This window comes from Sus scrofa, chromosome 3 (genome assembly GCF_054392235.1).
Source record: "Sus scrofa isolate SSC_HxYL_T2T_F1_AM1 chromosome 3, Sscrofa_HxYL_maternal_Yorkshire_Landrace_v2.0, whole genome shotgun sequence".
NCBI lineage: Eukaryota > Metazoa > Chordata > Mammalia > Artiodactyla > Suidae > Sus > Sus scrofa.
In genome coordinates this window covers 90,887,007-90,913,171 of record NC_139385.1, presented here as the reverse complement: position 1 = coordinate 90,913,171, position 26,165 = coordinate 90,887,007, and the positions used below count along the sequence as shown (strand labels likewise).

Sequence of the window (26,165 nt, the reverse complement as noted above, 5' to 3'; positions counted from 1 at the left end):
CAGTTTTGACTCTAATTGTTGCACTGATCACTATGTAATTTTGTAAGCAAGGCACTGAGGCTTTCTGAATTTCACCCAAAAAATGGGCATAACATCTGCCCTGTCAATCTTTTAGGGTTGTTGAGATAATAAAATGATGCAGGTAAGTACTCTGAAGACTGAAAGGCCCATAAAAACTGACGATGTTATGGTTTTGACGGCAGTTGAGAAGTACCATAAAAATGGTATTTAATAATCTTTTTTATATAATAAAAGTTGTATTTAATTTTCTTAGTTTCACAGACAATATACATGTGATGAACATTATAGAAACACTTTTTCCTGTTAGATTAGTTTATTGTATTCAGGATTAGAAAAGTCATTTAAAGTAAATATTTTGTACTGTTCATCTCTCATGAATAAAGTATAACACTCAAATTTATATACATTGTAGTATAGAGTATATGACAAGTAGATCGAAGGTTTTTGTTGAGTAGAAAGGCCTTCTTTGGCCTCAGGAATCCACTTCTAACAGGAATGATATACTATTATGTTATAAGATTAATTACAATTTGTAAAGCCCTTTAAAGATGAAAAACTATAAATGCTTAGCATTTATTGCTACTAACATCTAACAATGTTAAGCTCTTTAAAATGAGCTAGTGCTTGATTTTTTTTAAATAAACTGACATGCTGTATATCATAGCTGATATATCATATGAGTGATTTCATGATTATGGCAATCATTTGAACATCTGTCATTAAATAGATATAACTATTGATTATTCTTCTAAGATTTTTATTGTCTCAGAAAACTGAGGCACTGAAAAATTGGAAGAATCCATTTGATTCCACATGTCAAGGGAGGCCTAAGATCTGGAGAATTCCTGAAATGCTGATACTATACAGCTGCACTGTTCATAAGGTTAACTACTACTATGTGTGGCTTCTGAGTTCTTAAACGTGGCTAGTATGACTGAGGAACTAAGTTTTAAATTTTATGTATTAAAAATTTGAATTTAAAAACTGATACTGTTAATAAAGGATATATGGACCAACTTGGGTATCTGAAATTACTTCAACTAAAAACTTTATGAAATCTAAATACAGATAAAATATTTCTGATGAAAATTTAACATCTAATTTGAGATGTACTTTTAACATTAGTAGAAAATTTAATGTTATGTATGTGCCTTGCATTATATTTCCACTGGACAACATTGCTATATGATTGCAAAGACAAGCAATAAATTACATGTGATATGAACCCTACTCCCTCTTTTATTTTTCTGGAGAAGGATGTATGAATGTTAAAATTAAGTTCTGGGAGTTGTAGAATCAGGAACAGTTAGAGGTCTTTTCTTTGATATGCGGAGACTTGACCTTTGGGAATCATAACCAGGATTACTCAGTTATATGCTGTTAAATGACTAACAGTCAGCTCTCCAAAAACCAAACCCAAACAAAAGCCAAAAAAAACAACCAGTTTCCTGATTTCTGTGGCCAGTTTTGAGCTACCAATGACATATCCCTTAACTTGGAGTCGAGAAGAGATACCCTCAACTGGCCCTTGCAAGGCCATAGATGCTGGCCCTAGTACATCATTGGAATACTTTGACTTTCTGACAGCTCTGTGTCTTGATAAGTGTACATGTATGAATGTCTGTGGTGCAAACTGAAAAATATCAGCTTTAAACTAAATTCGACTCCAGAGCAAATTGGAGGATGTTTAGATCTGGAAATGAAGGCTATTTTATTTTCTTTGAGCCTGTGGAATATGTCACTAGAAAAAAAGCTGATTTCCTCCTGATTCCCCTGGAAAATAGAAATTTATGGTTATATGAATATATTATGTACACTATAAAAAGGTTTAAAAGCAGGTAAAGATGGGGGGGGGGGAGGTTCCCTGGTGGTTTAGAAGTTAGGATTTGGTGCTTTCACCACTGTGGCCTAGGTTCAATCCCTGGTCTAGGAACTGAGATCCCACATCAAGCTGCATGCTGTGGCAAAAAAAAAGAAAAAAAAAAAAAACCCAAAAAAAGCAAACAGGTAAAGGGTAAATATACTACCTAAATTTTGATAAAGCAGATGCATGATTTTAATCCAGCTTCATGGTTTAATTAGCTATTCTTAATATATATACATACCAGTCATTGAACAAATTCTTCATTATTTACTTGCATAAAATTTAATTGGGAACAATTCTGTCCTGGATTAGTGCAATTTACTTGTCTAACTAATAAGTCAGAGAAGAAGGTTTGAGACATTGACTCTTTTCTGAAAAGGAGAAAAAGTAGAGTTAAAGCCCAAATAGTTTAATGTTTGCACCTTTCTGTACAGGAAAAGATTATTATTATCTTTTGCTAATTAACTGTCAATTTATGACTAGGTAAGTTCTAAAAGACACCTTGTTTCATAATATTGTGATTTAGCATTTCATAATTCAAGGATGTTAAATATTTAAATGATGGAAGGATTTGACCTGAAAATAAAAACCTAATTTAGAGAAAATCTATATGTAAGGTAACAATAATTGATATTGTTTAATATGTCACATTCTGTGATTGACAACATTGTCACCACTGTGAAAGTAACAAAGGTTTGGATAATCATGCCTTCTTAGGAACTTTGCTGAAAATTATAAATCTCTTTTAAGTTATATAGTAATAACTATATAACTAGTAATATAGTAATACTAGTAATATAGTAATAACTATATAACTAGTAATATAGTAATACTAGTAATATAGTCTTGAATAGATCTCTGCAGCTAAGCAAAGCAGCCAGTCTTTGATGTGCTTATAATTATGAAAGGTTTAGGTTTGTATCTTTAGGCGAGGATCCCTAGAGGCAGGAAGGTATAGATCAAAACTGACATCATGACACAATAAAGAAAAAAGACTGGTGAAGCGGAGCCAAAAATAGGTTGGCATGAATATATCTCCTAAGTCAAACAAGTAATATAATATAGCCTCTGAAGCACAGTGTAGGTAACCAGTTAACCACAATTTCAAATTGTTTATAAAATTTAAAACTTCTTTTGTAGCTTAGTTTTATAAGAATTTTGTACTGATAATGAGATTTGAAGTATAAGAGCAAGACTTTACTTTCATGCATATATCATCTACTAGGTATAATTTTACATACTATATACAATGGTACCATGATTTTATATAAAACCAAAAAGGTATTAAGGAAGAAGAAAAATTATTAAAAATTAGGCTTTTTGAATGACTTTTAGTGATATGAGAATATAGTTAGAAGATACCACTGGGTAGCAAAAAGGAAGATAAATAAATGAGTTTTCCAAAATATTTGCATTACAAAAAGAAATAAATTGACCAATATTATCAGTTATCTCTGGATGATAATATACTAAGTAATATTTATACTGTATCTTTAATATTGTATTCTCTAAATCTTTCTTATGCACAGATAATCTTTCATATCAGAATTTTAAAATATATTTTAAAAGGAGATGGCAACTTATAAAGCTACAGGTTTTTTATAGCACAGTATCAAAAATAACATACATAATAAGTTTATTTGGAAATATAATGCACTTAGAAGAATTTCTTTTTTTTTTTTTTCCTTTTTGGCTACATCCACAGCATATGGAAATGCCTGGGCCAGGGATCAAATTTGAGCTGCAGCTGCAACCTACACTGTAGCTGTGGCAATGTCAGATTCTTAACCCACTGCATTGGGTCAAGAATTGAACCTGCACCACCACAGAGACCATGCCAGGTCCTTAACCTGCTATGCCAGAGCAGGAACTCCTGGAAGAATTTCTTACTATGCAGAAAGCCATATTAAGTGCAGCTGGGATTTACTATTATTTTTTGCAGTGTTTTACTTTTCATTTTTAACAATTTTATGGAGGTATAGTTGACTTACAATGTTGTATTAGTTTCGGGTGTATGGCAAAGTGAATCAGTTATACATATACATATATATATTCTTTTTCCCCCATATAGGTTATTAAAGAATCTTGAAGTCTGATTTACATTACTCGGTATAATTATCTCTAGGTCCATCCATGTTGCTATGAATGGCATTATTTCATTCTTTTTTTATGGCTGAGCAATTTTCCATTGTATATATGTACCAGTATCATCTAATTTTCCATTGTATATATGTACCAGTATCATCTAATCTACTTTATCTATTTGTCTGTCAGTGGGTATTTACATTGCTTCCATGTCTCAGCTATTGTAAATAGTGTTGCAGTGAACATTGGGGTGCATGTATCTTTTCTTAATTTTCTTCTTTTTTTAATGGCTGTACCCACAGCACATTGAAGTTAGTAGGCCAGGGATTGAGTTTGCGCCACTGCAGCTGTGAACCTACACTGAAGCTGTGTCAATGCTGGATCATTTAACACACTGTGCTGGTCTGGAGATTGAACCTCTACCTCTGCAGTGACCCAAGCCTCTGCAGGTGGACTCTTAACCCACTGCACCACAGCAGGAACTCCCACATGTATCTTTTCCTTTTTTCATTTTTTAAAATTTTATTGAAGTATAGTTGATTTACAATGTTGTGATAATTTCTGGTGTTCAACCAAGTGATTCAGTTATACATGTACACACATCCATTCTCTTTCAGTTTGTCTTCCCACATAGATTATCACAGAATATTGGGTAGACTTTGTCACAGCTATACAGCAGGTTCCCAATGGGCAATCATTCCATACACCTCAGTATGCATATGCCAATCCCAAACCCCCAGCCCATCCCTCTCACCCTCCCATATGTCCCCTTTTGCAGCCATAAGTTTGTTTTCTAAGTGTGTGAATCTTTTTCTGTTCTGCAATTAATTTCATTTGTATTCTTTTTTTTAAGATTACACATATAAATTATAATCATATGTTTGTCATTTATTGTCTAACTTCTCTTAGTATAATAATCTCAAGGTCCATCCATGTTGCTGCAAATGGCATTGTTTCATTCCTTTTTATGGCTGAGCAATATTCCATTGTATATACATATACATATTTATTCATTCCTCTTTCAGCGGACATTTAGGTTGCTTCCATGTCTTGGCTATTGTAAACAGTGCTACAATGGACACTGGGGTGCTTGTATCTTTTTTGAATTAAGGTTCTCTCCAGATAGATGCCTAGGAGTAGGATTGCTGGATCATATGATAGTTCTATTTTTGTTATTTCGAGGGATCTCCATACTGTTTTCCATAGTGGTTGTACCAATCTGCATTCCCACCAACAGTGTAAGACGGTTCCCTTTTCTCTGCACCTTCTCCACATTTATTGTTTGTAGACTTTTTGACGGTGACCTGGCTCATGTAATGTGGTACATTATAATAGTGTTGATTTGCATTTCTGTAATAATTAGCAATGTTAAGCATCTTTTCATATGTTTTTTAGCTCATGTATGTCTTCCTTGGTGAAATATCTCTTTATATCTTCTGCCCATTTTTTGATTCAGTTGTATGTTTTTTTGAAATATAGCTATGTGAGATGTTTATATATTTTGGAGATTAACCCCTTGTTGGTTGCTTCATTTGCAAATTTTTTCTCTCATTCTGTGGGTTGTCTTTTAATTTGTTTTTATGATTTCCTTTGCTGTGCAAAAGCTTTTGAGTTTAATTAGTCTGCATCTACTTATTTTTGTTTTTGTTTTCATTACTCTAGGAGTTGCACCCAAAAAGATATTGCTGCAATTTATGTCAGAGTGTTCTGTCCATGTTTTCCTCTAGGAGTTTTATAGTATTTGTATATAGTATAGTTTTATAGTACTATGTTTAGGCCTTTAATCCATTTTTAGTTTAGTTTTGTGTACATGTTAGAGAGTATTCTAATTTCATTCTTTTATATGTATTTGTCTAGTTCTCCCAGCACCATTTATTGACGAGACTGTCTTTTCTCTATTGTTTAGTCTTACCTCCTTTGTCATAGATTAGTTGACCATGAGTGTGGGTATCTTTCTAGGTTTTTAATTTATCTATATTTCTATTTGTGTATCAGTACCATACTAGTTTTGATGATCGTAGCTTTGTAGTATTGTCTGAAATAAGGGAACCTGACTCCTCCAGTTTCATTTTTCTTTTTAAAGATTGCTTTGGCTACTTGGAGGTTTGCATATTTCCATACAAACAATTTTTTTTGTTCTAGTTCTGTGAAGAATGCCATTGGCAATTTGATAGGGACTGCAGTGAATCTGCAGATTGCCTTGGGTAGAACAGTCATTTTGATAATATTGATTCTTACAAGCCAGAGCGTGGTATACTTTTCCATATGTTTGTGTCATTTTTTATTTCTTTCATCAGTATCTTAGTTTCAGAGTGCCAGTCTTTTGCCTCTTTATGTAGGTTTATTCCTAGATCCTAGATATTTTATTCTTTTTGATATGATGGTAAATAGGATTGTTTCCTTAATTTCTTTTTGATCTTTCATTGTTAATGTATCAGAATGTAAGAGATTTCTGTGTATTAATTTTGTATCCTGCAGCTTTACCAAATTAATCGATGAGTTCTAATAGCTTTCTGGTAGCATCTTCAGGATTTTCTATGTATACTTATCATGTCATTTGAAAACAGTGACAGTTTTACTTTTCTTTTACAATTTAGATTCATCTTTTCATTTTTTTTTCTTCTTTGATTCCCATCCCTAGGACTTCCAAAACCATGTCGAATAAAAGTGGCAAGATAGGACATCCTTATCTTGTTCCTGATCTTAGAGGAAATGCTTTCAGCTTTCACTGTTGAGGATGACATTAGCTGCGCATTTGTCATATAGAGCCTTTATTATGTTGAGGTAGGGTCCCTCTCTTCCCACTTTTTGGAGAGTTTTGGGAACTGAGGTTAGGATGAGTGAGCCTGCCTAGGCAGGAAGTGTGCTCCATGGTGAATGGGCACACAGGCTTACTCCAGCATGTGGGAAGGGGTAACATAGGCTGAGATAAGCAAGCACAATCAGATAGGATTCTCTCCCAGAGCCTGCAGAGGGAGGGGTCTGTGGGGGAAAGAGGCTGAAATGGTGGCTCTGCCCCTCCCATGTCACTTAACAATGGCACTTAGCTTCCATGGTGGCCTGGGCCTCCTCCTAGAACATTCCTGGTTTCAGTACTCTGCCTTCCAGTCCTCCAAGGCTTTCTCTGCATGGCCAACTTCAGTTCTCTCCCCAGTCTCTTCTCTAGACCCCATGTTCCAGCACCCAGCTACTGCCCATATCAGTAGTTATATGTCTTAGGTTGGTGTGTGAAAGGCAGTGGGAAGGACCATATGTGTAGGTCTCATTCTGTTGCACCAGCCACAGATGGCTATTGAATTCTGCTCTGAGCTTCCAAAGCTTCTTTCCTGTCTCAGGTGATCTCCCCATTGATGAGGGGACTCCCTCAGGTGCAGAAACCTCTCCTTCCCTTCAGCTGCCTCCCAGGGGTGCAGAGCCCAACGGGTTTCCACTTCTCTCTTTTTTTCTTTTTTCCCTTTGTCATACCCAATTATGTGGTGACCCCTCTTGTCCTTTCAGGTATTTGAGTTCTTCTGCCAGTGTTCAGTAGGTGTCCTATAAGGATTATTCCACTTGTAAGTGTATTCCTGATGTATCTGTGGGGAGAGGTGAGTTTCATGTCTTGCATCTACTCTGCCATCTTGATCTCCTGTCTCATCACTCCCCGGGACCCACAGAAATTTCATGCTTTCATCACTGTAACTCTGAGCTCTGCAAGGTCAAAGGTCCAGGAACCCAAAGAAGATGCATTGTTGCCAGGCAACACATTGAGGGTCTCACTGAACTACAAGCTACAGCTGCTGCCAAAACACTTTGGATTTCTTGGGTATCATCCTGCCCTCCTGATTTCTGGTCACAGAGACAAATCCCAGTGCAGCGTTGAGGCCACCTCCTGGGAATTATTTTTGGAAAGGGTTTAAAAATTATTTCCATTTCAGTGCACATGAGGATTATCTAGAGGAAGTTGTCCCCCCATTTTACTTGTTTTCTTCTTCTAAATACTATTCTTCAATTCTCATTGTAATGGATGTCCCCCTAAATGGTGATTGCTTTTAGTTATAGGTGTTTTGCTGGGTGTATGGTCACTCAGTTAAGATAGTTTCCAGACTTTTTGACAGTTAGGTGTAGCTTTATGACCAGGTTCTGCCCAATCATATATGTAGAAGTGATGTGAAACAACACCTGGGATGTTTTCTGAACAGAGTAAGAGTGTGTCTTCCTTTTTCGCCCCTTCTTCCTACAGGCAGGAATGCAAATCTTCAAAGATACAGACAAAATACCCTAGAGATAACAAAGCAAACTGATAGAAGGAGACTAATAATCTGATACCAGCCTGCCTTACCAGTCCTTGCCATCTCCCAAGATTGTTATGTGAGGCAGAAAAAAAGTGCCTTCTTAAACCATTATGGCCTCGTTACAGCAGCATGGACTGTTCCATACCTAATGTATGTATTGGCATTACACCATCTCTAACACACCACCAATATAGCTCATTTTACCCTGGACACTTTGATTTGACATAGTATTGGAGGTCCTAGCCAGAGAAATTAGGCAAGAAAAAGAAATAAAAGGTATTCAAATCAGAAGGGAAAAAGTAATATTGTATTCTTTTGCAGATGATTTATTATATGTAGAAAACTAAAGATGCCACCAAAAAAACTTAGGACTAGTAAAAGACTTGAGTAAAGTTGGATGATACAAAATCAATATATAAAAATCAGTTGAGTTTCTATATATAGCAATGAATTAAGAGGAAAAATAAATTAAGAAAGCAAGCCTATTTACAACTGCATTAAAATATATGAATAAATTTAACCATAGAGATGAAAGATCTGTACACTGATTATAAGACTTTGATGAAAGAAACTGAAAGTGACAAATAAATGGAAAAGTTTTCCATCTTCATGGATTAGAAGAATTATACTGTTAAAATGATCATACTACCCAAAGCCATCTCTATAAAGTGCAACCCCTATAAAGAATTCCAATGGCATTTTTCACAGAAATAGGAAAAACAGTCCTTAAATTCACGTGGAACCACAAACATCCTTGAAAAGAAAGAATCCTTAAATTCATGTGGAACTACAAACATCCTGAGAAAGAATAAAGCTGGAAGCAAAACAGTTCCTGATTTCAAACTATACTATATAGCTGTGGTAACCACACCAGCATGGTAATGGCATAAAAATAGATGCAATGGAATAGATATCAACTAGTATGTGACAAGGGAGTCAAAAATGCTCAATAGGGAACAATAGTCTCTTCAATAAATGGCAGTGAGAAAACTGGGTAACTGCATACAGAAAAATGAAATTGAACATTTATCTTATACTATTCACAAAAAATTAACTCAAAGTGGATTAAAGACTTAAACATAACAACTGAAACCATAAAACTCATAGAAAATAAAAAAAGAAACAATACAAACAGAAGATAAGGTCATAGGAATATATATATAGTAAAATGAGAAATTAACAAATGTCATTGAAGAACATCAAAGACCTGATAAAAGGAGAGATATGCCACATTCATGTTTGTAATATTCAATGCTGCAAGGATGACAATATTATCTTACTACAATTTCAAGTAAAATATCTGAAGTTTTTGTGAAACTTAACAAGGTAATTCTTAATGAAGTTCATATGTTAGAGCAAAATGCATGAATAGCTGAGGAAATTTTGAAGAAAAACAGGTGGGAGAAAATGTCCTATTAGGTAACAATATTTCCTACTCAGTTTTGTGAAAAAAGACAATGTGGCTTGATACAGGGATATGTAAATATTTATGTTTAAAAGGCTCCTTTTACCCTGTGTAACTTGTCCACTAACTGACATATTTTATTCCATTTTCTCCTTATCTTTTCCCTTTAAAATTTTTTACTCTAACTGCTGATGTATTCATGTATTCATTCATTCAACAAACACTTATTGAGTTACTTATTATGCCAATATCTATACCAAGTGCTGTGGATTCAGTGTAAAGTCTCTGTTTATTAAGTCCAATCTGGATTTCCCCAGAGTCACTTTCTATTGATTTTTTTTAACTGTTTATGGGCCATACTTTTTTGCCTCATTAAATGTCTCATGATTTTTTTGTTCAAGGGTTTGTGGAAAAACTGAGTATTTAAATAATATATTTAAATATTATAACTATTAAATAAATATATAAATATTCAATATATTATTTAAAATATTTAAATAATATAATGTATCAACTCTGGAAATTACTCTTCTCCAAGATTTATTCTTGATATTTGTTATTTGTTTCTTTGACCTTCTGAACTAATTCTCTAAAGCCTGTATTCTTTGTTGTGTGTGGCCACTGAATCTCTTTTCAGTTACCTTAGTAGTCACTGTCACATATAGATTGGATAGAGATTTTTAATTCTGGAACCAACATGTCTTGGAATCTTTTCTGGATGGGGTTTCTGCTATGTGTTAGGGCACCCCTTCAAAGCTCAGCTAGGCTTTTATATAACTCAGCATTAACCTTCATTTCCTGCTTGCACAGAGCCTCCAGATCAGCCGGAGGTGAGAATTTAGGACAATCTCAGGTCTTTCCTAAGAATGCACACAGTCCTGGGCATGTAGACAGTAGTATACATGTGCCTTATACACTCCCAGAAAGGTTTTTGAGCTTTTTAAAATGAGACATCTCATTCTCCAGATTTTCCTTTTTAGCTTTTTGTTTGGCTTACTGTTTGCCCCAGCAGTTATTTACCTCCTCGGGCAGTCAAGATCTTAAACAACCTCTAACAATTTTCCACAAAGCCCTGGGGAAAAGGCTTTTTCAAGAGTGAGCTTCTAGTCAGGTCAGATAAAGACAGGCTTACACAAAAGATCTTCCAAGGAACCACCAGACATCTCAAATGACAGTTTTCTGGTAATGGGGCTTTGAAGGACCTTCAATTCTGTTTTTCCCTCTCTGCTGGATCCCGGGGCTGTTGAGTTTCACTAAGATTATGGGCTGTGGTTTTCCAAGACTACTGTGGAGCTGGATGGAGGGGTAGACAGGAAAAAAGCAACTTAAAACACTAGAGAAGAGCTTGTTCTTACTGAAATAAATTGTTTTTCTTGAAATCCTCCCCAGATTGCTGCAAGCATTTGGTTAATTTACAGAAGTCTAATAAAGACAAATAGAGGAAACTGAAAAGGAATGACTAAAAACATATTAGGAAGAAAATCATGAAAAATGATGTCAGAGAACTCGAGAAGACATTTCAAAATGGAAGAAGTAGTGAAAAATATTTAACTTCTGTTGAAAACGTCATATTGAGAACTTGAAAATGCCTACTGAATTTAATGTCATGGTGTGGCGGGGAGGGAGGTGTCACTATAACATAGTGAAAACTGTTTTGATAGAAAAATTTGATAACAGTCAGATAGGAATGGATTAAAGAGTGAATGAATAGGTGGTGGAACAGCTCTATTTCCCCAAAGTTCTGTACTCTTTACTTCTCATTGCTTATTTCTTTCCTTGGAAATCACTTCCACTCAAATCCTGAAATACAGTGCTGATCTTTCCCTTGTCTTAGATTTTCGAATGATTGTGGGACAGCTTGTCTTCTTAGAACCTTGAATCAGTATATCAAAGTACACCCATTTTCTTTATTTTAGAGGTGATATTGCTGGCTTACAAGGTGAAGCAGTGTTTGGTTCTTTTCTTTACCTCTGAGGTTGATGTCTGTAGGATTACCTGCCTAATATCCTTGTCCTAAAAACTGACCCCAGTATCAGATCCAATTGCAGATGCCTTTTCCTTGGAGCTATGTGACCCAGCCCTCTGGCTGTAGTTGATTGGCACAACTTGGGGAAGGAAGCCAGCTCGATCAGAGTCCTCTGGAAATTCTGGAACAAGAACGAGAAAGAGAATCATTTTTCCATCTGCATGCCTAAACTAAAAGATGGAAAATTTAGGCCCTACTGCCAAACATGCTTGTTGCCTTAAAAAAAACCTGAGAATAGAAAAATAGTCTTTAGAGAAAGAAAGTACTGAAGGAGGTCCAAACAGCACTTAAGTTTCTGGTTACAGCTGTTTCTCTGGTATAACAATATTCCTGTCCTTTTTTATTAGCATATATCCCATGATCTTAATGGCATTTGTATTTTTACTTAAGCTTTCAGTTATCCTCACCCACATAAATTCACAGTCCAAGTACTATCTACAAACTCTTTGTACAGACTGGACGTTAAAGCTTATTCCATTACATTTAAAAATTTTATTTTTATTTATTTTTAAAAATTTTACTGGATATAGTTGATTTACAATGTTGCATTAGTTTCAGGTGTACAGCCAAGTGCTTCTAATACATAAGTTTCCCCATTCTTTGTCAGATTTTTTTCCCCTATAGGTTATTAAAAAATATTAAGCACAGTTCCCTGTGCTCTACAGAAGGTCTTTGTTGGTCATGTACTTTATATATAGTAGTATGTATATGTTAATCACAAACTCCTAACTTATCCCTCCCCCCCGTCTTTCCCCTTTTGTAACCACAAGTTTGTTTTTGAAATATGTGAATCTGTTTCTATTTTGTAAATAAGTTCATTTGCATCACTTTAAAAGTAAGATTCCATATATATGATACCATATGATGTATTTCTCTAAAGTCTGACTTACTTCACTTAGTATGATAAACTCTAGGTCCACCTATGTAGCACAAATGGTATTTTCATTATTTTTTATGACTAAGTAATATTCCATTGTATATATATACCACATCTTTATTCATTCTTCTGTTGGTGAACATTTAGGTTGCTTCCATTTCTTGGCTATTGTAAACAGTGCTACAGTGAACTTTGGGGTGCATGTATCACTTCTAATTATGTTTTATTTATCTGGATATATGCCCAGGAATTGGATGGATGGATTATATGGGAATTCTATTTTTAATTTTTCAAGGAGACTCCATACTCTTCTCCATAGTGGTTTCACCAATTTATACAACCAGCAACAGTGTAGGAGGGTATCCTTTTCTTCACACCCTCACCAGCATTTATTGTTTATAGACTTTCTGATCATGACCATTCTGACTGGTATAAGATGATACCTCATTGTATTTGGATTTTCATTTCTGTAATAATTAGCAATGTTGAGCATCTTTTCATGTGCATGTTGGCCATCTGTCTGTCTTCTCTGGTAAAATGTCTGTTTAGATCTGACCATTTTCTGATTGAACTATTTGTTTTTTAATATTTAGCTGTATGAGCTGTTCATATATTTTGGAGATTAATCCCTTGTTTGTTGCTTCATTTGCAAATATTTTTTTCCATTCTGTGGGTTGTTTTTTAGTTAATGATTTCCTTTGCTGTGCAAAAGCTTTTAAGTTTAATTAGGTCACATTTGTTTATTTTTATTTTCAATACTATAAAAGGGGGATCCAAAAAGATATTGCTGCAGTTTATGTCAGAGTGTTCTGCCTGTGCTTTCCTCTAGGAGTTTTATAGTATCCATTCTTATGTTTAGGTCTTTAATTCATTTTGGGTTTAGTTTTGTGTATAATGTTAGACTGTTCTCATTTCATTTTTTACATGTATCTGTCTAGTTTTCTCAGCGCCATTTGTTGAAGAGACTGTCTTTTCTCCATTGTGTATTCTTGCCTCTGTGGTAGATTATGGACCATAGGTTTGTGGGTTTCTTTCTGGGTTTTCTATCCTGTCCCATTGATCTATATTTCTGTTTTTGCATCGATACCATACGAGTTTTGATGACTGCAGCTTTGTAGTATTGTCTGAAATCAGGGAGCCTGATTCCTCCAGTTCCATTTTTCTTTTTCAAGATTGCTTTGGCTATTTGGAGTCTTTTGTATTTCCATACAAATTAAAAAAATTTTTTTTGTTCTAGTTTTGCGAAGAATGCCATTAGTAATTTGATAGAGACTGCATTGAATCTGTAGATTACTTTGGGTGGAATGATCATTTTGTCAATATATTGATATTTCCAATTCAAGAAGATGGTATACTTTTCCATCTGTGTAATCTTTGATTTCACTCATCAGCATCTTATAGTTACCAAAGTACACATCTTTTGCCTCTGTAGGTAGGTTTATTCCTAGGTATTTTATTCTTTTGGCGTGATGGTAAATGGGAGGTTTCCTTAATTTCTCTTTCTGGTATTTTATTGTCAGTGTATAGAAATAAAACAAATTTCTGTGTATTTATTTTGTATCCTGCAAGTTTACTAAATACATTGGTGAGCTTTAGTAGTTTTCTGGTAGCATCTTTAGGATTTTCTATGTATAGCATCATGTCATCTGCAAACAGTTATAGTTTTTTACAATTTGGATTACTTTTCTTTTTTTCTCTGACTGTGGTAGCTAGGACTGCAAAACTATGTTGAATAAAAACAGTGACAATGGACATCTTTGTCTTGTTCCTGATCTTAGAGGAAATGCTTTCAGCTTTTGACCTTTGAGAATGATAGCTGTGGTTTTGTCATATATGGCCTTTATTATGTTGAGATAGGTTCCCCCTATGCCCAGTTTCTGGAGAGTTTTTATAATAATTGGTGTTAAAGTTTGTCAAAAAGCTTTTCTGTGTATATTGAGATGATCATGTGGTTTTTATTGTTCAGTTTGTTAACATGGTATAATGCATTGATTGATCTGAAGATACTGAAGAATCCCTTCATCCGTGGCATAAAAGCCACTTGCTTATGGTGTATGACTCTTTCAGAATATTGTTAGATTCAGTTTGCTAGTATTTTGTTGATAATTTTGATTTTTTCATTTATGTTTATCAGTGATATTGACCTATACTTTTCTTTATTTATATCTTTGTCTGGATTTGGTATAGAGTGATGTTGGCCTCATAGAATGAGCATGGGAGTGTTCCTTCTTCTGAAATTTTTTGGGCTATTTTCAGAAGGATAAGTGTAACTACTCTCTAAATATAGATAGAATTCACCTGTGAAGCCCTCAGGCCCTGGATTTTATTTGTTGGAAGTTTTAAAATCACAGTTTCAATTTCAGTACTAGTGGTTGCTCCATTCATCTTTTCTATTTCTTCCTGGTTCAATCTTGGAAGGTTGTACATTTCTAAGGAATAGTCCATTTCTTGTAATTTGTCCATGTTATTGGCATATATAGTTACTTGTAGAAGTCTCTTATGATCCTTTGTCTATCTGTGATGCTAGTTGTAACTTCTCAGTTTTCATTTTCTAACTTTATTAATTTGAGCCCACTCTCTTTTTCTTGATGAGTCTGGCTAAAGTTTATCAATTTTATTGATCTTTTTAAAGAACCAGCTTTTTGTTTCATTGATCTTTTCTATTGTTTTCTTCATCTGTATTTAATTTACTTCTGGTATGATCTTTATGATTTCCTTTCCTTCTACTAGCTTTGGGTTTTGCTTGTTCTTTTTTCTCTAGTTACTTTAGGTGTAAGGTTAAATTGTTTGTCTGAGATTTTTCTTGTTTCCAGAGGTAAGATTGTTTTGCTATAAATGACCCTCTCAGAACTACTTTTGCTGCATCCCATAGGTTTTGGATCATCGTGTTTTCATGGTCTTTTGTCTCTATGTATTTTTTGGTTTTTCTCTTTGACTTCTTCAGTTATCCATCATTTGTTTACAAACATACTATTTAGCCTCGATGTATTTGCATTTTTTGCAGATTTTTTTTTTCTGGAGTTGATTTCTAATCTCATAGAGTTATGGTCAGAAAAGATGCTTGATATGATTTCAATGTTCTTAAATTTACTGAAACTTGCCTTGTGTTCCAGTAAGTTTCAGTGATCTTCCTGAAGACTCTTCCATGTGCACTTGAGAAGAAAATGTATTCTGTTGCTTGAGGATGGAATGTTCTATAAATGTAAATTAAGTACATCTTAATTGTGTATCATTTAAGGCTGTGCTTATTCATTGATTTCTTTTTTTTTTCTTTTTAGGCCTGCACCTGTGGCATATGGAAGTTCCCAGGCTAGGGGTCAAATCAGAGCTATAGCTGCCAGCCTACATCACAGCCACAGCAATGTGGGATGCAAGCCACATCTGTAACCTATGCCACAGCTCATGGCAATGCTGGATTCCCAACCCAATGAGTAAGGCCAGGGACCAAACCCACATCCTCATGGATACTAGTTGGATTCGTTTCTGACATGCCACAGAACTCCCTCCTTATTTTCTATCTGGATGCTCTGTCCATTGATACAAGTGGGGTGTTAAAGTCCCCCACTACTATGTATTACTGTCAATTTCTCTTTTTGTGGCTATTATCATTTATCATTTGCCTTATATGTTGAGATGCTCCTGTGTTGGATGTGTATATATTTACAATTGTTATATCTTCTTCTGGATTGATCCATTGATCATTATGAAGAGTCCTTCTTTGGCTCTTGTAACAGTCTTTATAATAAAGCCTATTTTCTCTGATATGAGTATTGCTACTCCAGCTTTCTTTTGATCTCCATTTGCATGGAATGCCTTTCTCCATTCCCTCACTTTCAGTCTGTATGTGTCATTAGAGATGAAGTAGGTCTCTTGCAGATAGCTTATGTATTTCTCTTGTTCAGCCAGCTTCTGTCTTTTGGTTCAAGCATTTAATCCATTTACATTTAAGACAATTACTGATATGTATATTCTTACTGGCATTTTCTTAATAGTTTTGTAGGTCTTTTTTTTCTTCCCTTCCTGTTTGTTTCCTTTTCTTGTGATTGATTGACTGTCTTTAGTGTTGTGTTTGAATTGCTTTTCTTTCATGTGTGTGTGTGTGTGTGTGTGTGTGTGTGTGTGTGTGTATACGTGTGTGTGTGTGTGTGTGTGTATGTATATATTTAGCTTTTTGGTTTGTGGTTACCATAAGGTTTTTATATAGCAGTCTATCTATATATGAGACATTTTAAGTTGCTGGTCGCTTGATTTCAAATGCATTTCCAGTATTGTGCATATGTGCTCTCCTCAGGATTACTGGTTTTTATATATTTCTATGTGGAAGATTTCTTAGCTTTACTGTAAGTTTGCCTTTACTAGTGAACTTTCTTTCATAATTTTCGTGTTCTGGTTGTAGCCTTTTCTTTTCTGCCTAAAGAAGTTCCTGTAGCAGTTGTTATAGAGTTGGTTTGGTGGTGCCAAATTCTCCTATCTTTGCTAGTCTGTAAAGCTTTTGATTTCTCTGTCAAATATGAACAAGAGCATTGCTGGTTAGGGTATTCTTAGTTGTAGGTATTTTAAATATAAGCATTCCCTTCTGGCATGCAGAGTTTCTATTGAAAAATCAGCTGATAACCTAATGGGGATTCCCCTTTACATTAGTTGTTGCTTTTCCCTTGCTGCTTTTAATATTTTTTGTCTTTAATTTTTGTGAGTTTGATTAGTATGTCTTGGCTTGTTACTCTATGGGTTGATCCTGTATGGGACTCTTTGTGTTTTTTGGACTTGAGTGTTTCCTTTGCCATGTTAGAGGGGTTTTTGGCTATTATTTCCTCAAATATTTTCTTAAGCCCTTTCTCTCTTATCTTTCTGGGACTCCTAAAATGTGAATGTTGGTGTGTTTCATGTTGTCCCAGAGGTCTCTCAGATTGTCCTCATTTCTATTCATTCTTTTTTAATTTATTCTGTTCTGCAGCAGTGATTTCCATTAATCTGTCTTCCAGATCACTTATTTGTTCTTCTGCCTAGTGTATTCTGCTTTTGATTCCTTCTAGTGTATTTTTCATGTCAGTTATTGTACTGTTCATCTGGTTTTTCTTTAAATCTTCTAGCTCTTTGTTAAACATTTCTTGTATCATCTTGGTCTGTGCCTCTATTCTTTTTCCAAGATCTTGGATCATCTTTATTATTATTATTCTTAGTTCTTTATCAGGGAGATTTCCTATCTCCACTTCCCTTAGTTTTTCTTACGGGTCTTTATCTTGTTCCTTCATCTGAAATATGTATCTCCACTGTCACATTTTGTCTCACTTTCTGTGTTTGTGGCCTCCTTTCTGAGGGCCTCAGGATCATAGTTCCTCTTACTTATCTCTCTTTTTTTTGTGTGTGTTTTTTAGGGCCACACCAGCGGCATATGGAGGTTCCCAGGCAAGGGGTCTAATCTGGGATGTAGCTGCCAGCCTATGCCAGAGCCAAAGCAATGCAGGATCCAAGCTGTGTCTGTGACCTACACCACAGCTCCTGGCAATGCTGGATCCTTAACCCACTGAGCAAGGCCAGGGATCAAACCCACAACCTCATGGTTCCTAGTCAGATTCGTTAACCATTGAGCCACAACAGGAACTCCTAGTTCCTCTTACTTCTGAAGTCTGCAGTTAGTCTTCCCTCTGGTGGGCAGGGCCATATTAAGGAATGTTTTGGAGGTGGCTCTGAGATCAATTTTAGGCAGCCTGTATGCTGAAGGGTATGGCCAAACAACCTATTGTGCTGGTCGTTTGGCCTGAAGCATTGCAGTACTGGAGCCTGCAGGCTGTTGGGCAGGGCCAGGTCTTGGTGCCAAAATGGTGAACTCCAAAAGAGCTCATGCTGATCAATATTCCCTGGAGCCTCTGCGAGCAGTGTCCTTACCTGACAGTGAGCCACAGCTGACCCATGCCTTCCCAGGAGACACCCAAAGACCCCCAGATGGGTCTAGTCCAGGCTCCTTTGGAGCCACTGCTTTGCCCTGGGACCCAGTGCACGTGAAACCTTGTGTGTGCCTTCTAAGAGTGGAGTCTGTTTCCTGCAGTCCTGTGAAGCTTGTACACACAAGCCCAACTGGACTTCAGAACTAAATGCTCTGGGAGTTCCTACACCTGATGCAGGACCTGCAGGCTGGGGAGCCTGATATGGGGCTCAGAACTTTCACTTTTGTGGGAGAACCTCTAGGATATAATTATTTTCAAGTTTAGGGGTCACCCAGCAGGCAGGTGTAGGATTTGCTTATGATGTGAAAACACCACTCCTACCGTCTCATTGTGGCTTCTTCTCTGTATTTGGATGTAAAATACCTTTTTGGTAGATTCTTGCCTTTTTTTGTCAGTGGTTGTTCAGCAGTTAGTTGTGATTTTAGTGTTTTCATGAGAGGATATTAGTTCAAGTCCTTTTACTCAGTCATCTTGTCCATAATCAAGAGGCTGCTTTTAGTTTGGATGTTTATTGCCTCTTTCTTCAGCATGTGCTGCCTCTTATTTCATTGATATGGGGTTTGTAGATTCAGTGGCTCTCGAGTGTTACTGGGATGATGGAGACAGTGCTTGGTGCCTGCTTGTGGGTCTCACAGTGGCAGCAGCAGTCTGTGCCCATCTCTGGAGCCCAGGATGACACTGGCAACTTTTGCCCACTCCTGGAGCTCCTATAGGTGGTGTTATTTTCCTTGAGAGCACTCACAGGGAAGAAGACACTTATGGCAGTCCTCCCCTCTCCTCGCACATCCCTCAGCAGTGGTGCCTTGCCTCTTTGGTAGGGCCAGGCTTCTACCAAGTACACTTTCAGTTGTCACAGTTCAGCCTCTTCAGGGTTGTCTCCGTGCAGTCAGCCTTGGTCCTCTCCGTGGCTTTGATCTCTGAAGCTTGAGCTTCAGCACCCATCCCCCACCCACACAGGAGGAAACTGTCTCAGGCTGAGGAGCTTATTAGGGTGGCAGTGTGACCTTCTGTTCAGGTTACAGTCTGTTTTGCTTCCTGCAAACCAGTTGCTGCATTCTCCTCCCAATCTCTGAAGATCCCCCACCATCCATGCTGATCTCCCCACTAGTGAGGGAACTTTCCTGGGTGCAGGAACTTTTCCTCCTTCATAGCTCCCTCCCTCAGGTTCAGGTCGCACCCTGATTCATTTCTCTCTCTTCTTTTTTTCTTTTGTCCTATTGAGTCACTTGGAGGTTTTTTTTTTTTTAATCTTTTCAGAAGTTTGAGGTCTTCTGCTAATGTTCAGTAGATGTCCTCTCTGAATCATTTCACTTATAGATGTATTTTTAATGTTTTTGTGGGAGAAGGTAAGCTCCATGTCCTACGCCTCTGACATCTTGATCCCCACTTTCTGTATACGTTTCTGAAATGAGAGCTGAGTTTTTTAAAAAGAAAGTTATGCAATGTAGTGTTGTGGCAGGTGCCATGAGCCCAGACAGTAGCAGGGCCAGGAGCTTGCCCATGGCTGTGGTGGCCATGGTCCCAGTGGCTGCCACCCTTTGCTGGGTCACTCTAGCTCTTGGCTTTCAAGATCACACACCCAGAGTTGGGAGCTTTCTCCATCATGATCCAGAAGCATCTCTATTTCATTACATTTAAAATAACTACTTATGGAAGGACTTTTATCATTTTATTATTTAATTTCTATGTATCTTACAGCCTTTTCCCCCATTATAACCTCTCCCCAATATTCACCATTAATGTCTCCTTTTGTGTTTAGTTGATATTTTGTAGTGAAATGTTTTTATTTCTTTTGTGTATATTCTGTAGTTATTTTCTTTGTAGTTACTATGGGGATTACATATAAAATCCTAAATTATAATAATATAATTGTAATGGATACCAGGTTAACTCAATCACATACAAACCTTCTGCTCCTGTACAGCACTGTTCCTGTCCCTCACCTTTATCTAATTGATGTCACAAATTATGTCCTTATATATTGTGTACCAATTAAAAGATTTAGAATTATTTTGTATGAATTTGACTTTTAATTTCTTTTGAAAATAAAAGGTAGAGTGAAAAATTATAATCATTTTTTATATTTATCCATGATTTATCTTTACTGGATATTCTTACATTCATGATATGGGTTTGAGTTACTATCTAGGATCCTTTCATTTCAACCTGTAGAACTCCATTCAACATTTTTTTAGTGACAGTCTTGTGGTATTGAATACCCTCAGCTTTTATTTATCTAAGTATGTCTTAATTTCTGCTTCATTTTTTGAGGGAATTTTTTTGCTTATATAGAATTCTCCATTGACATATTTTTTTCCAGCAGTTTAAATATGTCATTTTACTGCCTCAGGCATCAAAGGTTTATACTAGAAACTGATAATATTATTGTGGATACCTTGTATATGACAAGTTGATTTTCTCTTGCTGCTTTCAAGATTCTCCTAACTTTTGCTAATTTGATTATACTTCATCCTAGGGTAGGTTTCTTTTGGTTGATTGTACTCAGAGGTTATTGAGCTTGGATTTGTAGATCCATGTATTTCCTCAAATTTGGAAAGTTTCTGGTCATTATTTCTTCAAATAATCTCTCTGCCTCTTTCTTGTTTGTTCTGCGACTCCCATAATGCGTTGGTATGCTTGATGGTGTCCTATAAGTCCATTAGGCCCTTTTCATTTAATCTCTTTTCCTTTTGCTCCTCAGATTCAATAATTCCAAATGTATCTTAAAGTTTGCTGATTCTTTTTTTCTGTCTGCTCAGTATTATAAGCAGGAGTCACCCCAGTTTTCTGGAACAGAAGTCGAATAGAACATTTATCTAAGATGTTCACCTCTTGATAGTTACTGTTGTTATTAAATGGATCTTTGACAAGAGATAGTAATCAAGGCAAAGGATAAGACCTGAAAAAAAGGCTGACAGGGTTTCAGTGAAGAAAATGTATTTACTAGAAATGAGGCAGGATTCAGGGGGAACATTGCTCTCTGGCTAAGAATTATCAGCTGGCCAAGTTAATCTGATCAAAAAACACACAGGGAATAGGATGCATTTTGGTGAATAGTGGAGTTTCTTCCTTTTTCTAAATTTCATGGCAATCTCTTCATATTTATTTTCACTTTTAGTAACTTTAAATAGCTTTAAAATGCAAAAATTGCCTCTATTAAATATGATACCCTAGAGGAAAAGGTACATGACAACTAAGGAAAATTCCCATCAAATTTACCTTGAATTATCCTCCTGCTGTGTTTCCTCAATGGCAGGAGGCATAGAGATGGACAATATTTGTATCCCCATGACATAACATCATAATTCCTATTAATATCATATGGTTTCATCACCTAGTTATAAGTGACTTTTCACAAATATAAATTGTACCTACTACAAAGAATTATGGTGAGGATTGTTAGTTACTATACATAACTTAGAATACTGCTTGGCCGAGTAGCATTCAGTAAATATTAACTATTATTGTTATAATTATGATGCATATCACTATTGTTAGCAGGTAACAAGATACAGTGATAGGTCAACTGAAGTTATTCTTATCTAATATTGTATCAATACTCAATATCCCTTATCTTTTAGGAATGAAGATTTAGAAGTGGTTTATGTATCTTTGGGGCTTTATCTTTTGGAACTCTTTCAGGGTTGGGGAGGGAGAATGAAATCATCTTTATGGTAAACAATTGTCAGCTTTGATTTTCAGGTTTAGAGATACTCTGGTAGTATGGCTTTGAGTCCTTCAGTATCATCTTAAAGACTGGGATCTCTGATGGTGGTGTTAGAGAGAAGCTGACAAGTACTCCTTTGGGCTGCAAGAAACATTACAAAAACAAAGCATGAGGTGATCTATCAGTGGAAAGGCTTGTTGTAATATTTTTAAGCAACTTACAAAGTGAGAACCTTATTAAAACTTTTATAGAAGTTTCACAAAGAAATAAATCCTATTACAATTCTGAAGGTCTTCTGCCTAATTTAGGAATAGGAAATACCAAGAACAATAGGAACTGGGATGTTCAGAGATCAATACTTCCAGACTTAGTTGCATTAACACAAACTTAATTTAGAAAAAGGAAGCCCATGTAGATATAATAGCTTTTAAAGACTGTCATTTTTGTATATTATAAAGGTTTGAATGGACCTTTAGATTTAGGCTTCTGATTTGTCTTCTTTAGAAAACTCACTGCAAAAATCAATCTAGTGGCTTCTAAATGATGAAAAAAATTCACCCCTCAAACCAAAAATTCCATGTGAGGTACTTTGATACAGGAGGGAATTCATTTGAGATATGACATATCTGTGTATATAAATAAAGGATTATATAAGTTCCTGTGTTGGTTAATTTTAATAACATTATTGATGATAATCTATTTTTCTCAAAATCTTATGAAAAGAACAATGTATTTTTACTTTTTACTAAATAGTTATTAATTGCTGATTATTAATTTGCATATTAACACAATTCCAACTTAACTATCCATATTATACTATTTACCCAGGCTCCTCCTCTTTAAAAAAAGACACTATGAAGAAAATAAATCAAAATAACCAACTATGACCTACAGATGTACACAGAAATGATACTGAATAAGTATTGATTAAAACAAAAGCACTTTAAAAAACAGCATTAAATCTTACCAACTCCAGATGTTATTGATTCTGCATCAATGTCACTAGCTCTCTTTCTTGCCACTTCAGCTAGTGCCAATTCACCCTTGTCTAGTGCAAGGTAATGGATGTCCTTTGGAAATAAAGCAAAATAAAAGATTAACCCAAATCGATCTCAGCTTACCAAGGAGAATTTGAAGGATCTTATTGTTCAGATTACAAAACATACATAGCTGATGAATATTCTGTTTGTATTTTAATTTTCTGTTTTCTTTTCTAGTCCAAGCAAATTTTCTTGAGTTGGAAATCTTGGCTGTAACTAATGGCAATTACTTAAATAAATTATTTTAAGTCTTTAGGGAAAAAGACAAGCTTTAGAATCAAATGTTTGACATATTCAGTTTTGTCAGAGAATAAAAATCTCAGTTGCTATGTTCTTTGATAAGATTTTAATACCTGAGATAGACTCTTCACAATCCAGTTGTTTATTATGATAAGCATCTTACAAGGAATACTAATATACAAATTTATCTCTGGAAATGTGTACGCACATATTACTTTATTAATATTAGTAATATTATTATTATTTTGAATTAAATCTGTCAACAAATAACCAGTTCCTATTAAGTCTAGGCATTGTTCAAAAGAGAAAGATCAATTACAACACCATTTCTCAATAAGTTTTGAGTCCAGGAGGGAGAAAGACCACTGTAAACAACACTTAATAACATAGTATGACAGGTTTTTTAACTGGCAAATTTAAGAATGGTGTGGAGGCAAGAAGGAGGAATTTATTGATTTGAGTCTTGAAGGATAAGTAAAAGTTATAATGGGAAAATGAATGATATCTGCTGCATATATGTAGAGAAGCTTGAGAAAACACAGCTCTGTCAGGCAAAGGCAGGCCTTTCAATATGTAAGGAAGGTTGGATGTATGGGAGAATGCAATGGAAAATAATTCTAAACAAGTAGGTAGAGCCACTAAAAAGGACATAGAACTCTTTTTAGTACACACAATGATTGGTGGAATGAGAATTTTAGTTCAATAAAAATGGAACATGGCTGCAACAAAAGATTCTCATGCTAAATGAAGTCAGAGAGAGAAATACCATATACTATCACTTATATGTGGAGTCTAAAATTCTGCACAAATGAACATATCTGCAAAACAGAAACACACTCACAGACATAGAGAACAGACTTGTGGTTGCCAAGAGGTAGAGGGGAAGAAATGGGATAGACTGGAAGTTTGGGGTTGGTAGGTGCAAACTATTATATTTAGAATGGATAAACAATGAAGTCCTACTGTACAGCACAGGGAATGATATCCAATTTCTTGGGATAGAACGACAGAAGACAGTAGGAGAAAAATAATGTATTTATATATGTATAACTGGGTCACTATGCTGTATAGCAGACATTGACACAACACTGTAAATCAACTATACTCTATCAAAAATAAAAGTAAAAAAAAAAAAGAATATGAACAAAGTTTCAATGGTGAAATGTAAGTGGCCTATAATCATGAAAAGATATTTCACTCTCCTAATACTCAAATAAATGCAAGTTGAAAAATGTAATTACAAATTGTATAGGTTTTTTTTTAAAGTTATTGCTTACTGGTTGCAGTAAGTAATACTGCAGTTATTACTTACTGGGGGGGGGAGCAGGTACAGGCACTTACATTTATTGGGAATGTATACTTTATAGAGCAGAGGTCAGTATACTCTGGCATAGTGACCAAATAGAGCTTGCCTTTTGTATAGTCCTTGAGTTAAGAATGGTGTTTACTTAGCATAATGCCCTCCAGGTCCGTCCATGTTGCTGCAAATGGCAAAATTTCATTCTTATTTGTGGCTGAGTAGTATTTCATCATGTATATCCAGTCATCTTTATGGGCGCTTAGGGTGCTGGCATAGCTTGGCTATTGTACATAATGCTGCTACAAATATTGGGGTGTTCTATCTTTCTGAATTAGTGCTTTGTTATCTTCAGATATATACTCAGGAGTGGAACTGTTGGATCATATGGTAGTTCTATTTTTAGTACTTTGAGGAACCTCCATACTGTTTTCCACAGTGCCTGCACTAATTTACATTCCCAATAACAGTGTATGAGGATTCCCTTTTCTCTACATGCTCACCTACATTTGTTGTTTGTGTTCTTTTTGAAGACAGCCATTCTGACTGGTATGAGGTAATATCTCATTGTGGGCTTGATTTGCATTTCCCTGATGGTTAAGCAATGTTGAGCATCTTTCTACGTGCCTGTTGCTCATCTGTATTTCCTCTTTGGAAAAACATCTGTTCAGTTCTTCTGCCCATTTTGTAATCAGGTTGTTTGTTGTTTTGATGTTGAGATACATGGGCTGTTTATATATTTTGGATATTGATCCCTTATTGGTCTTCTCATTCGCAAATATTTTCTCCCATTCAGGAGGGATGTCTTTTTGTTTTGTTATGCTAAGTGAAATTAAGTCAGATAAAAAAAGAATGTATAATATCATTTACATGTGTACTCTAAAAATTACAACAAACTAGTGAATATAATACAAAAGCAGACTCACAGATATAAATAGTAAACTAGAAGTTTCCATTGGGCTTAGTAGGTTAAGAACCCAAAATTGTATCTGTGAGGATGTTGGTTTGATCCCTTGCCTTGCTCAGGGGGTTAAGGATCTGGCATTGCTGCAAGCTGTGGTGCAGGTCACAGATGTGGCTGGGATTTGGTGTTGCTGTGGTTGTGGCATAGGCCGTAGCTCCAGCTCCAGTTCAACCCCTCATCTGGGAACTTCCATATGGTGCAGGTGCAGCCGTTAAAGAAAAAACCAAAAGACAACCCCCGCCCCCCAAAAACCCCTCATAGTTACCAGTGGGGAGAGGAGGAGGAACAATATAGGGGTAAAGGATAAAGAGCTACAAACTAGTAGGTGTACAATAAACTACAAGGATATATTGTACAACACAGGAAATATAGAAATATTTTATAATAACTAAAAACAGTATAACCTTTAAAATTTGTGAATCACCATATTGTAACATGTAACTAATATGAAATTGTACTT

The 26,165-nt window shown here is 35.7% G+C and overlaps 1 protein-coding gene across 7 annotated transcripts in view; it reads right to left on the bottom strand.

The window, feature by feature from the left end:
* WDPCP (WD repeat containing planar cell polarity effector) overlaps positions 1-26,165 on the bottom strand; it is a 416,303-nt gene that overhangs the window by 119,481 nt on the left and 270,657 nt on the right. For 3 of the 7 annotated variants that reach the window (XR_014841820.1, XM_021087466.2, XM_085019069.1), the window contains 2 exons: positions 23,132-23,234; positions 20,278-22,305 (listed from right to left, as the gene is read on the bottom strand). Coding sequence is in view for 5 of the 7 variants with exons in the window: in XM_021087466.2 (XP_020943125.1) it covers positions 22,247-22,305; positions 23,132-23,234 (162 nt within the window). In the remaining 2 variants the exon portion in view is untranslated. Of the gene's footprint in view, positions 1-5,541; positions 8,231-10,201; positions 11,797-20,277; positions 22,306-23,131; positions 23,235-26,165 lie in introns of those variants that run through there. The other 4 variants (XM_021087464.2, XM_085019071.1, XM_085019068.1 and 1 more) reach the window with 4 other exon arrangements.